At 41.2% G+C, this 13,165-nt stretch overlaps 2 protein-coding genes across 2 annotated transcripts in view; one reads left to right on the forward strand and one right to left on the reverse strand.

Moving 5' to 3' along the window:
* Positions 1–3,580, reverse strand: part of pbx2 (pre-B-cell leukemia homeobox 2) — a 7,951-nt gene extending 4,371 nt beyond the window's left edge. The window contains exons 1-5 of the mRNA XM_037676712.1: positions 3,305–3,580; positions 2,632–2,705; positions 1,557–1,801; positions 857–1,047; positions 358–493 (exon numbers count right to left, since the gene is read on the reverse strand). Coding sequence (XP_037532640.1) covers positions 358–493; positions 857–1,047; positions 1,557–1,801; positions 2,632–2,705; positions 3,305–3,546 — 888 coding nt within the window. The 5' untranslated portion in view covers positions 3,547–3,580. The remainder of the gene's footprint in view (positions 1–357; positions 494–856; positions 1,048–1,556; positions 1,802–2,631; positions 2,706–3,304) is intronic.
* Positions 3,581–6,178: 2,598 nt separating this feature from the next.
* Positions 6,179–10,693, forward strand: LOC119409625 (G-protein-signaling modulator 1). Its single transcript, XM_037676525.1, has 6 exons — positions 6,179–6,255; positions 6,337–6,430; positions 6,843–7,322; positions 8,878–9,043; positions 10,150–10,385; positions 10,508–10,693. Exons 3-6 carry the CDS (start codon positions 6,861–6,863, stop codon positions 10,610–10,612), a joined length of 969 nt encoding a protein of 322 aa, XP_037532453.1. The 5' UTR covers positions 6,179–6,255; positions 6,337–6,430; positions 6,843–6,860; the 3' UTR covers positions 10,613–10,693.
* Positions 10,694–13,165: the final 2,472 nt, after the last annotated feature.

Below are 13,165 nucleotides of genomic sequence, written 5' to 3' on the forward strand. Positions count from 1 at the left end.
TATATATATATATATATATATATATATATATATATATATATATGCTTCTTTTTTGTGATTATTTCATGCTTGCCTTGAATTTCCCCCTGGGATTAATAAAGTAAAGTGATTCCTCTACCATTATACAAACGGGGCGCCCCGTCCCATCAACAGAACCAAGTGTCCCGCCTACCGAACCGAACTGCGCGCACCCCCACCCCACCCTCGACACTGACGTAGCGCTACGCTAAGAAAGTCGTGAGGTAACAAGATGTGACAAACCACCAGTATGTTGTTCTACTTGTTTAAGTAAATAAGAGCCTGCTTCTTTTCTCTACAAACAACAACAACAACAAAAGACATTTCTCTGTGATTTACCTGGGAAACGGTAATTCCACACTGTTTGGCGAGTTCTTCTTTGGCTTCTTCACTGGGGTACGGGTTGGACAGGTGGGAGTAAAAATATTCATTAAGGACCTCTGTGGCCTGTTTGCTGAAGTTGCGCCTCTTACGCCTAATAAAAAACAAACAAACAAAACAGGTGAGCATTAAAAAAATGAAAGACAAATACTTGAGTTGCCCCTATTTTTGACAGTTCCTCTACTTCAAGATATTAACACGTTTTTTAAATTTATTTAGAGAATTTAACTTTAGTTGTTAGACCATTGTTTTTGTGCAACAACATCATTGCATGTTCCCTTACAATGGTGAAATTGGCTCTCTGCTTTTAACCCATCTATATATATATATATATATATATATATATATAAATCTCCATCTTCAAATTAGAGATAACGAGCAGAATGTTTTGCTCAAATTGAATATTATTATTATTATTATTTAATATTCTAGTATACTCGATGGCTGCGCTGCCCACCTGGCGTCCAGGAAGCGGGACCTCAGGATCATAACGGCCTCACACGTGCTCTGCTTCAGCTGGGTCTGGATGGAGCTGAACTTGCGGTGGATGATGCCCACCATGCGCTCGATCTCCCGCGGAGTTACGGGCCGAGTGCGCGACTGCTCCCTCAGCAGGTTCATTACGTGAGTGGTGAACTCTGTGCACGCCTGGGTCAACGTGAAACAAGAGAAAAAGAATGAAAAACATAATTAATAATATATATGCTGGATCTATAATGATGTGTCCAAATATGAATACTTTGCGGGAGAGTCTTAAAAATATTGTGAGAAATTTATTTCTGATTAATGCTTTGCTCAGGAGGTAAAAAATACGTTTTCATTTAATGCAACTAATCTAGATTAAGAGGAACAAGCTGTGATCAGCCTGAAACTGTTAACTTGTTAAATTGCACTCCTCTGAAATATGTTGACATGTCAGTTTGCTTTCTGTTACAGGATTAAAAAAAAAGTTGTTTACTGGCATTTAGATTTAAACGACAGTTCAAAGTCACGGAGGAATCTTCTCCAAGAATGCCCCCCCCCACCCCCACCCAAACAAAAGTTATATGAAGTGTTAGTTTAACACGCCAAAGGATTTCACTCCTGGAGGGCAGCTTCAGATCAGGTAAGCATGTACGGGCAAAGTCAGGGGCTGGACTCCTGTAGCGACACGGTACCTGTTCATACTTCTCCAGCTCAGTGTGGTAGATACTGCGAATCTGGCTCAACTTGCTTTTGTAGTCGGAGTGCTCGAGCGAGCTGTCAGGTGACATCCCTCCTGAGCTGGTAGCGGCAGACACGGCGGCGGCGGCCCCACCGCCCTTTTCCGGCCCCGCGACGCCCTCCGCTAGCAGCATGTTGTCCAAACGCACCAGCTGGGGGTCCTGGGGCTCCTCCTCCTGAGCGTTTCTCATCGAAAGGCCTGAAAACACAAGCCAATAAAAAGTACAAGAAGTTTACGGTCACGTAGACAGTGGTAACATAAAAACAACACGCCAAAGTGTTGTTAAACGATTTAAAATCAACACGTGAAACGATCTACAGAACAAGAATTCAGAGCAATTTATTCTAATATTAATATTCTGCCTGCTAATGGTTTATTTAAAGACTAACTTGGTATGGTAACTGCTGAAAGGAAATGTCTGACGTAGGCAACCTTTGAAATATTTTCCTTCTTTTGCTTTAAAAAGGCCCATCTTTACAAGTCGTATGAGGTGTAGCGTTACATCTGCATGCTACACTGGGTGATGCAAAATCAAATAATTTAAATAAGGATAAAGACAAAGTAATACTATATATATATATATATATATATATATATATATATATATATATACATACACTGATTATTCACATTAGAGAATCTAAAGTTATGAGCAACCTAAAAGTTTAAATATGACTACAATTTTTCATAACTCTTGATAGGAAATAGTTGGAGGATGCTCTGTGCAACTAATAAAAACAAGTTAGAATAAAAGCACCTTACACATTATTTAATATATCTCCAACATAAAAAACTAATAGGTTTAATTATATTGCTATAATTCTTTCTTCTGCAGGTCTGTTCAGCTGTTTATTGTGCACCAAAACAGCATTTTACATCAGAAATGTAGCTGTCAAGCAAAATGTTTTGTCCACGGAAACGTCCAGCTCGTGTCTCGTGTTATGAGTTCGTGGTGACAGCGTGTCAACACAGGTCGATCAACAAACTACCAGGATGGTGGCCACATGTGTAAACAACAGTCAACGTACCAGTCTTTTCCTTGATCTCGCACAAAACACTGAACAATGCTGGCTTCATTCGGTGACAGTTAAGTGCGTGTTTCCTGCAGAATGATAACAAGAAAACACGACTTGTTAGCTCCAGAAGGGCACACAGAAACGGGGTGACAGCATGACTAATGAGCCAAACAAAAATCCCAGCGGCTACCTTTAGCAGGTTAGCCACAGTTAGCTTCTGGCTAGCTAACATTTAAGCACACAACTGCTCACAGGTAAGCTAACTGTACACGACAGTCAATACGTTTCGTTAGATGTCCATTTTCTTAGTGTAAAATTGAATTTGTATCCGGACAGGAATGTTTATATGTTTACATTAGCTGTTAGCTTGTTTGTCGTAGCTTTGCCTTTGATTAGCGCATGCTAGCAGGCTAACAAAGACTGCGCTAAACAATCGTTCGCTAAAATGACGTGATTTTAGTTACAAAACAACACGACGTGATGTTTTACTGTTTTACCATATGAGTTTTGAAGTGAGCAACCAACGCAACTTGTTTTAGCCAGTTGTTTATTTAGCTGCTGGGTAAATCTAAACAATAAGACTGAAGTTGAGCAAACTTTGCCACAGCGACGCTGAGTCAAAACACAAAGCAGCCGCAGCCTCGGGAACCTGAAAACAAGAAAAACTCTAAAAGTTGTCACTAACTTTGCTTGTGCCTCGTCCAGACTTTGGTCGGTGATGGTCATTATTTGCTGCAGTATGTCGCCGATATCTCTGCGGGTTTCGTGTCCATTTTCCGTGCCCTCGAGGCCCGACTCGCCTCCGTCCGACCGGTGCTGAGAAGGTTGATGAACCGAGTTGAGCGCATGCATCCCCGGGTGGCCGCTCACGCCGAGTCCCCGGCCGTTGGACGGCCCGTTGCCGGTCAGAGGCTGCTGCTGCAACATCTTCAGCGACGCGCAGTGGCGACGACTGGTGCCCCAACTGAGCTCTCACACGCAACGCAGACTGATCCATCAGCTCCGGAGCTGGGTCCTCTAGCGACTGGCAGCGAAAGGTACAACAAGGCTGCAGGCACGCGAGCTCTCACCCGCACCGGTGGAGCAGCTCCACTGACACTTCAGGTCTAATCTCAGGAGAAGAAACTGAACCCTAGCAAAAAGCTAAATGCTAGCGTAAAGCTAAAAGTAGCAAAACAGTAGCTGGATGCTAGCTGAAAGGTAAAAATAGCAAAAAGCTACCTTTTCCTTTGTCACCAGCATGATTTAGCATTCTTTAAACTTTAAAGTACAGTAATGCATTTCGTTCAATGCTTTTTAATGCCAGGCAGCAGTGGCGGTCCTAGCCTATTTGGCGTCCTGGGCGAGCAACCCCAACGCCCCCCTTGTATTCCTTTTTGAAAACAACTTGCAACACAAGCAGAAAAGGCTGTTGTTGAGATGATTGTTCATGCTTTCATTTCATCTCGGTTAGATTACTGTAATAGCATTTTAATGGGTCTGAACAAATCTTCCCTAGCTCGCCTTCAATCTGTGCAGAATGCTGCGGCGAGGCTGCGAACTAGAACCCACAGAAGAGCTCACATAACTCCTGTTCTGGCCTCCCTGCATTGGCTCCCTGTGCATTTCAGGAGTCATTTTAAAATTCTGGTTCTAACTTTTAGGGCACTTCATGGTCAGGCTCCCAAATATTTACTGGACCTTTTGAAGCCTCTATTATGTCCCATCAGGACTTTGAGATCTTCAAATCAAATGTTGCTGATAGTTCCGAGAACTTATTTTAAAACACGTGGAGACAGAGCATTCCAAGTGGTGGCCCCCAGGCTTTGGAACGCTCTCCCTCTGTCACTGCGCTGCTCAGATTCCATTGACTCTTTCAAAAATGATCTTAAGACTTATTTATTCAGACTGGCTTTTATTTAAATTTTATTTACTTTTACTTTGTGAAGCACTTTGTGATGTCATTGTCTGTGAAAGGTGCTATATAAATAAATATTACTTACTTACTTACTTGTTTTTTTCCGAATACACCAACCAGCTTCTAAGCAGCTTTTCACCACTAACTAACGTCTTCCAAAAATACTGGTGGTGGCAACTTCTACCATCATCCTCGTTCTTTGGAAAAACAAAGTTAGCTCTTACTTGACTTGGTCCTCTGCAAACTAACAGTGTGCAAATTTTGTTATTCAGAATACACCATCAATTGTGTCATCCTCAAACAGTCATAATTATATCCCTCATGGTGGTTATTTAATAGGCTGTAAAACCTTTGTTGCAGCCTTATGCAATAGAGTAATTATGTCAGGCTAACATAGTTTTTCTCAACTAATGTGATTAAGGGACTGTTAAACTGGCATAGCAAATGACAAAAACAACTAAGGTGTTTATGCCGTTTTATGCCGCCCCCTGCTGGAGGCCGCCACTGCCAGGCAGAGACTAAAATTATCATTGAGAAATGAGAGATGTGTATTTGGTGAAACCTTAAAAATAATAAGCAATTCAGTGGCATGGTGGTTCGGTGGGTAGAGCTGTTGCCTCTTTGTGAGAATGTTGAGAATGCTGCCGGATCAATTCCCAGCTGGGGGCCTTTCTGGGTGGAGTTTGCATGTTCTCTCCGTGCATGCATGGGTTTTTTCTGGGTACTCCAGTTTCCTCTCACAGACCAAAAACATGCATGTTAGGCTGATCGGTAACTCTAGATTGTCCATAGGTGTGTGTGAGAGAGAGAGGGTGATGGACTGGAGACCTGTCCAGGGTGTCCCTCGCCTCTCACACAGTGACTGCTGCATGTGGGCACCACTGACCCCCATGACCCAAAAAGGAAGGAACGGGCAAAGATAATGGATGGACAGATGTGTGCAATTCATGCAATATTGCAGAATCTTGCTTGATTTGTTTGCACTTGAAGTATGTTTTGAATCACTGTCAGCTACTACCACACCAAATTCTAGCTCAATATCTGTAAAGCTGACTACGGTATAGACATTTTCACGTAACCTGAGGCTGATTGGGTCTTGAATTAGGTTGTAGGAGTCAACCCACTTATTTTTTTGACTGTTTCAATAAAGCGGTTCACAGGATATTTTTATAACAATGCAAACAAGCCCACATACATAAAACCTTTATCGCTCCACCTTCAAGCAATAAAAAAAAAAAAAAATCAGAATGTGTGTGTTGATGTCAACAAAGCACAAAGAATCAAAATCATACTAAATAACCAAGAAGTCACATGTTCCGTTGTTACACTAAACTCTTAAAACTGGTCCCAAACGAAGGTTTTGACATGAAACAAACGTGTCTTTTGTAGATTGAAAATCTCCCTTTTTCTACTTCTCTTTTTAGCTTCAAGTCAACAGGATGTGCACCAAAACCACAGCAGTGTCAGATGAAGCGAGCGCCTGTTTCAACATGTTGCAGCCGCTCTCACATCTTTAAACTCGCAGCAGCTAAAGCTGCTCACAGCCGCTCCAACACTCACATCAGCTTATAGAAAGCTTTTCTCAGGAGAGCACCTAAACAAGCAAATTCATGGCAGGGCTTCATGTTTTTTCCTGTTTTACATCACAGTCATTTCATGGCCCGTGAAATGTGGGCCAAGTAAATAGGGGTGGGCTGTTGCAAGAGGAACAGGAAGAATAGAAACGAGAGCGAGAGAAGGTAGAAAGACACTGAGGGGGTGAGCTTGTCACGTCAATATGTGAAAATGTTCACAGCAACTTTTCTTTTCTCGACATACAGTTATTGACGAGACAAAGGGATGAGCCAAAAATGCTGCATCTAGTCTGCAGTGACTTCAAGAGACGATATAAGAAATTAAAGTCCAGAATATAAGGTAAGGATGAACTTACATTTATTGTGTAAGAGTTAAACTAACTTGTGGGGGTGTTGTCATAAGAACGATGTGTTAAATTCTGAGCTAAATCTACAACACAAGAAGGTGTAATGTAATAAATCTGTATTTTGTCTTGTGATTGTTGTCATGCGGCCGACTGAACTTTACGTTTTTGTAGTTGAATGTTCTGCTCAAACGTCTGAAACCACCGTTCTAAAACCTGCTCGACTGGTTTCTCACATTTCTCTGAGAGAAAAACAAAGATCCTCAGCAGCCGAGTCACCTGTCTGTAACAAATACACGAGTTCTCTGCGTAACTATCTTTGAAATAGTTAACAACCGAAACTTGAACCCTAAAGTTTATTTTCTGACCTATAATTTTTGTTTCTGCTTGTGCTTATCTTCCTGTCAGGCTTTGACAGAGAGAATAATGGACTTTACAGCAACTAACGTTGAAAGTGCCGAGCTGGAGCCTCTTATCATCACAGAAGATGGAGATTCAAGCGAGGGTGTCCCCGAGGGAGAGGCAACAACAGGCAGCTCCGACGCCGCTTCCGAAAGCTGCAGCGAAGACTCTGCCCTCGAAAAGAAAGAGGAACCCTCGGGAGAGGACGGGAATGAAGAAGCTGTAGCGAGTAAAATGGATTCAGGGGGGCAAAGATCCGGACAGCACATCGCTGAGGAGGAGCACAAACCAGAGAGCAGAAAAGATAAAGAACAGAACACAGATAGTGAAAGTGAAGAGAAGTCACACGAAGTGACCAATGGAACGTCCAGTGAGGCAGCAGAAGAAAAGCTTCCACAAGAAGACCGACGAGTGCAAATAAAGAGATTAGAGACCTCAGAGCAGCCACCGGAGGGAGCAGAGAAACACGAGGAAGATGCAAAAAAGGTTAGTACGCTGTTCTGTTCAGCCCAGAGGGTCTTCGGTTTGTGGCTCTGGGGCCACATGGGGCTCTTTTGTCACTTTGACAAAAAATAACATCAAACATATTAGGGATGCACAATATTGGATTTTTAGCCGATATGTTAAAACGTATTTGACCGATACGATACCAATATTTTCCCCTTAGACCTACTTACAGAGACTCTGCAGTGGAATTAAAATACTTTGTCAGTTGGACCTGCTGCCAAAAGCAGATGCCCACAAGGCTGAAAATAATGTAACACTTCAACTTGGATTATGTTTGATGTCACATTTATTCATGACATTTACTCGAACTCAGTGACGACACTCGAACAGTGCACATTCGCAAATGTTCACAAAGCTAAACTCAACTTGTTCACAAGCGGAAAGCGCATACGCAGTAGTGCTTTAATGCTTTAAATTAAAAATGAACTTAAAACAGCACCTTTTATATCGGTGAGTTGTTTTGATGGAATGTCCGATATTTAATTGTATCGCTAATATCGGCCGATACCGATACAATGCCGATAATATCGTGCATCCCTAAAACGTATAAATGTTTAAATTCATAACCACAATGGAAAAGGCAAGCTTGAGCAGTTTTCTGTCTAATTTAATTCAATAAAATGTCAGAGAATAAAAGATGCTAAACTACCCTGAACTGGTAGTTTGTGAACTTCACTAAACGGGTCCATTCTCTAAAATTCAGCAGAAAGTTAAACTTTTTTTTAACACGTTTGAGGCGAGTTGATGAGGGGAAGAACAGAAAGTGAAGCTTTGCACACGTGCAGTAACAGAGTCATAAATAAAAGCTTTACCTTCAGGAAATAAATGACTCTAAAAGATGAAATAGTCATTCGCCTTTATTACTGCAATATAACTTCAATTAATGCAATATATGACAGTCTGACCTTATAATTATATATCTAATAACTAATTAGGATGCCAGTAAATCTTTATTATTTCAAAGTTGGACATTTATACTATTTTCCTCAAACGACTTGCACGGGCCTTTATAATTTAGTAAATGTTAGTAAGTGTGATACTATAAACAACAAAAATGTTTCTTTCTACATTAAAGCTTTATTTTTCTTTGTCCTGACATGTAAAAATACCAACAAGTGTCAACAGTTTGTTGGACTTGATTTTGTAATATACAAAAACAATAGTTTATATTGATCTAACACAGATGAGTTGTGTTATTTCCATTTGAAGTGTGTGTGTGGGGGGGCTCTTATGACAGTTGCACGTTGCAGACATCTGGTTTATTCCAGCTGTGGTGATGTTAAATCAGCCGTGGTCAGTTAGTAGGTCATGCAGTAAACAAAGAGCTTCTTATCAGCCACTTCTGACTTGATCACACCATGTGAGTAAAACAGTCTCGTGACGGTAAAAGTCACTTTTGTCTTGTTTCGGAGCACGGGGGGGGGGGGAGTACGTAGGAGTGGATTCTTCTGCTGTGCCAACAACCACTTTGTGCCACTCAGTCAGAAACTTCTTTTTTCTTTCCGGCTCTTGCCACCTACTCGTGTCCTCTCAGGCCCACCGGTTAACCCCTGACTTCCCGGAGGCGCTGTTCGAGCTGCTCTGCACGTTTCAGGAGGGGAGACGTCTCAACGATCAGCGCTGCTCCTTCAGGCTGGAGGAAGGCATGAGGAGGAGGAGGTGCCACTCGGAGCCCAACACCAGGAAACCGGTCAACAGAGGTGGGGACGACTCATGAGGTCGAGCTGATGTGATGAAACTGCTGCAGCTGTTTCAGCTCTTTCCACAGCATGATGCTGACTCATTTAAACCAGGAAGAAAAAAAACACTACATTCTTAGGTTGCTTTATGTGTTGGTTTTCTGACTGTCCTGCAAAGGACAAGTTTATTTTTAGACTTAATTTCATGCATTCAGACTCTGTCTATCTAAATTACACACATCAGCAAGTTCATGCTCCCCAGATTCAGTAAAGGCTCACGATCGGTTGTTTTTCCTCAAACATTTGTATTAAGACAATCCTGTTGTACTAAAACTAAAAAGAAGAAGTTGAAGCCACCCCAGATGTGCGCCCCCTAATGACTGGCTCCAATACAGTTATTAAGACCCGCCTTTAAACTAACAGGACAATCCAAATCATTTTATTCAGGTGCTGATTTTTCTTGATTCATCTAGTTCTTTGTTGCTGTTTGTTCAAGTATTATTTTTTCAGTTTAGTTTCAATCAGTTATTTGAGCTTTGAAGAAAAATGTCATATGACTGACAATTGTTGACTGAGTTGAGAGGGTGTGTAGACGAGACTTTTGTATCGTGGTTACAGGTCCACGACCCAAGACTGTGGCTCCAAAAATACAACATGGCAGCGCTCACTAACGCGGAAACTTTGGCTTCAGTTCTGAAAAACTGAGAGCGTTTATTCATTTGTGCTAATGACAGGTCACACACATGACTAATTTCATTAAACAAATTAAATAATTTTGTCCCAAATAAATACTTGCAATGCATTTCAGATGAAAGGGTCTGAAAACAGACACGCACATTGTTTAAATGTGGTAAACTCGTTTTTACAAGGGGCTAAATTTTAAACTCTCTTTCTGTTTGAAGGCCTACTTCGGTCATTTTTTCAAAAAGGAAAAGTAAAATTGACACATTTATCAGATTATAGTTTTTTTTTTCAGATTTGTCAGTTCTACTAGTTCTAACCAGCCTACAATTAATGTGACAACGGGGGTGGCAAGATATTGTTTTATTACAGGGGTAGCTGCCCCCCTGTGCCCCCCCGCTTGAACCACCACTGTCACTGATCGCTGCTGTTCTCTCTCCTTCCAGTTGTTTTTTCCTCCATGACTTCACTGCAGAAAGAAGAGTTTTTTGACTTGGTGGCAACGGCACAAGCCCGCCGACTGGACGACCAGAGGGCGCACCTGGGGAGGTCCGTGCCAGCAAAACCAAAGTCCAGAAGTTTGAGAGGCAGCCTGAGGCAGCTCTCGATAGTGAAAAAGCCCGAACTGGTTCCTGCTCCAGTACCGAAAGACGACCTGTATGATATGATTCGGACAACTCAAGTAAGCAGCCTGAGCTTTCTTTAGTTTGTGTATTTTTTTTATTATTTTTACTGTGTTGTTTGTGTCAAACTTCTTTAATTTAAAGTACCTTGCTTTGCTTTTCCCTTCGCTTTGACTCGCAGGCTCAGGGCAGGCTGGAGGACCAGCGCAGCCGGGCTCCGGGTCCCATGGACGACGAGGACTTCTTCTCCCTGCTGCTGAGGGTGCAGGGGGGGGCGCATGGATGAACAGAGGACTGAGCTGCCGTGCTTGCTTCAAACCTGAGACGCAAAATTAGAAACCCAAGCAGTATTTTTGTCGTTTTGCTTTGGTGTGACATTTTGTTGACCCTGATTTTTCTTTTTTTAACTTTTTAGGAGAGTTTTCATGAATTCAAAAAGCGTTCGATACAAAGAGTTCTCATGTTTCCCGAGTGTTGGTCAGTGTTAAAATAACTCGGACTGCAGCACAAACGCTGATGTTTGAGCAACAGAGCTTTCAATGTGACATTAGGATGAAATAGATTTACTTTCACTTAGTTTTTCATTTTTCTCTCCTGACATACATGGGCTGTCATGCATTCCTTCATGAACAGATGTTTTGAATGTTTGCAGTGAGTTCCTGTGACATTGTTGTGGAGGAGGCCGTCGACTGATCCCTGTTGTTCTTGTTTGTGCAGTAAAGTGATCGAACAGGGAGGCTGGCGATGTTGTAGCTTCAAGGTCGTGCAGCGCTTCGTCTGTTTGATCATTTTCATGCAGAATAAACCAAATGTGTATTTAAGACGTGGACTTTAAAGCTTGTTTTTGTTTTCTCAGAAAAAAATCCAACAATCAACAAAAGAACTGTGAACTATAACCTGTAATGGAACCATTAGAAGTTTTAGACTTACTTTTTTATTTTTACGTCCAAAATAACAAACAACACAGTCACAGTGTACACTCACTAAATTTGTCCTCTTCTATATTAATTTATATTTAAATAAAAAAAAAAGGTACATTAACATTGTAAAATCCTGCATTCTGATCTGAGCGTATTTGCTTTCCGGAGGATTTTTTTAAAAATTCTATTCAAGTTTACTAGCTTTAAGTTTTTTTTTTTTTTTTAATATAAAAAATTATTTAATAAAGTTTTTATTTTTTATCGACGAACTGTTCAAAAACAGTTATCTACTTATGTTTGAGGTTCTGCTAATCCTAAATAATGAGGGAAAATTATAATTTACACTAAACAATATGGTAGAACTGTATTTTTCGCGCTATAAGTCCCAGTTTTTTTGTATAATTTGCAAGCCCTGCGACTTATACACCAAAACAATTTATTTATAGATTTTGCTTCATATTTATGAACCAATTTTTGTCTGAGATATGACTGTTTTCATTAATTCTGACTGAAAATATTGAACACTACCATTTTCAGCCGCTAGATGGCTCTTGAGAAGAATGGCATGCCATTATGTCATATAATAGGTAAAAGTGGCTATTAATGACACAATCAGCTTGCCATACCCTGCCACCCTCATCCAGCTCACCTGGAGCAACCGTCAAATCAGCTTCATTTCGCTGCGACGCCCGGCAAAATGCAGCTAATTTGACCACTGAAGTGCATTTATTAAGTAAAAGTTCAACTGAGACACACCTTTGTTATAATTTCGAGCAAACAAATAATTGTTTTTAAGTTTTAATCTTGTTATATTCTTGTTAAAGTCCTCCTGTGCACGCTCCTGTAGCCACCATTTGGCAGCGAATAGATTTTTGTCACAACACCGGCCCACATTTCCGGCTTGTCAGCGGTGACGCATAATAGATGCGACGTGTACAGTGAAGCGACGTATTGTTGTTTTATTTCCATTTTATTAGACATATTTGCACTAATGTGACATAAGGCGGTGCGACGTGTACGGCAGAACATACAGTACTCAGGGGGGGGGCAGCTGGGGGTGGGGGCAGCACATTTATATGACAGCCCCTGAAAGACAGGCTTAACATTTCCTCTACTCATATTCTCATTAAGCTTTTTTTAATTTATTTTTTATTCAGATGCATCTAAATCATTGAAGGCAGCCCTGTGTCGACGCAGGTTCTGTTCATCATTAACAATCTTTTTCTTTTTTTTGCTGAGTCACATTCCCTCAAACTTGTGACGCAGCGTCTTTCCAAAACACGCAGTCGCACACAAATGAAACTGCAGGAACAGCAGAAGCTTTAATCCCTTTTGAAGGAACAAATAAGGCAAAGATAAAGATGTCAACGTTTTACAGAATGAATCCATGTTATCTCCAACTTCCTGATTTTTACAGTAGATTTTTTTTCTGCACATTTACAGTAACCCTGAAGAATATGGTCAATATTTATCCAAGATCATAAAACATTACACGCATTCAAGCACGTATATTCGAATAGGTTGTTAAACATTAATAAAATAGCTGTGAAGTTTACAGAGAAAGTGACATTTTATGATACTAAACACACATACGTTGACATCCAAACAGCTGCTTCGTGTAACCGTTATTACCTGGAATTTAACCGTCTTTGCTTTGTCATTTTATCGTTTTATAAAGCTTGACTCATCACGAACCCTGATCCAGTTGTTCACACGGCTTTTTCTGAACTGTGCAGACAGCAACAAAGACCTTGTTGTGTCAACAGCTACAGGGGCCTGCTGGAAACCTGCGGTCTGCTCCGGTGTGAGTTTTGCCCACTCAGCTCAGAGGAAACCCTCCTGATGCACGGTGGAGGTTAGAGGTGGCAACAGCTGTCACTTCCTCAAACAGAGACATCAGCTCTCTGAGCAACACCGAA

This window comes from Nematolebias whitei, chromosome 5, assembly GCF_014905685.2.
Source record: "Nematolebias whitei isolate Nwh7 chromosome 5, NemWhi1, whole genome shotgun sequence".
Taxonomy (NCBI): Eukaryota; Metazoa; Chordata; class Actinopteri; order Cyprinodontiformes; family Rivulidae; genus Nematolebias; species Nematolebias whitei.

Bases quoted from the DNA above. Each gene is read 5' to 3' on its own strand.
- LOC119409625 (XM_037676525.1), top strand. From the start codon at position 6,861: ATGGACTTTACAGCAACTAACGTTGAAAGTGCCGAGCTGGAGCCTCTT. The intron at 7,323-8,877 runs GTTAGTACGCTG...GTGTCCTCTCAG, and splicing joins ACGAGGAAGATGCAAAAAAG to GCCCACCGGTTAACCCCTGA. The intron at 9,044-10,149 runs GTGGGGACGACT...CTCTCCTTCCAG, and splicing joins CAGGAAACCGGTCAACAGAG to TTGTTTTTTCCTCCATGACT.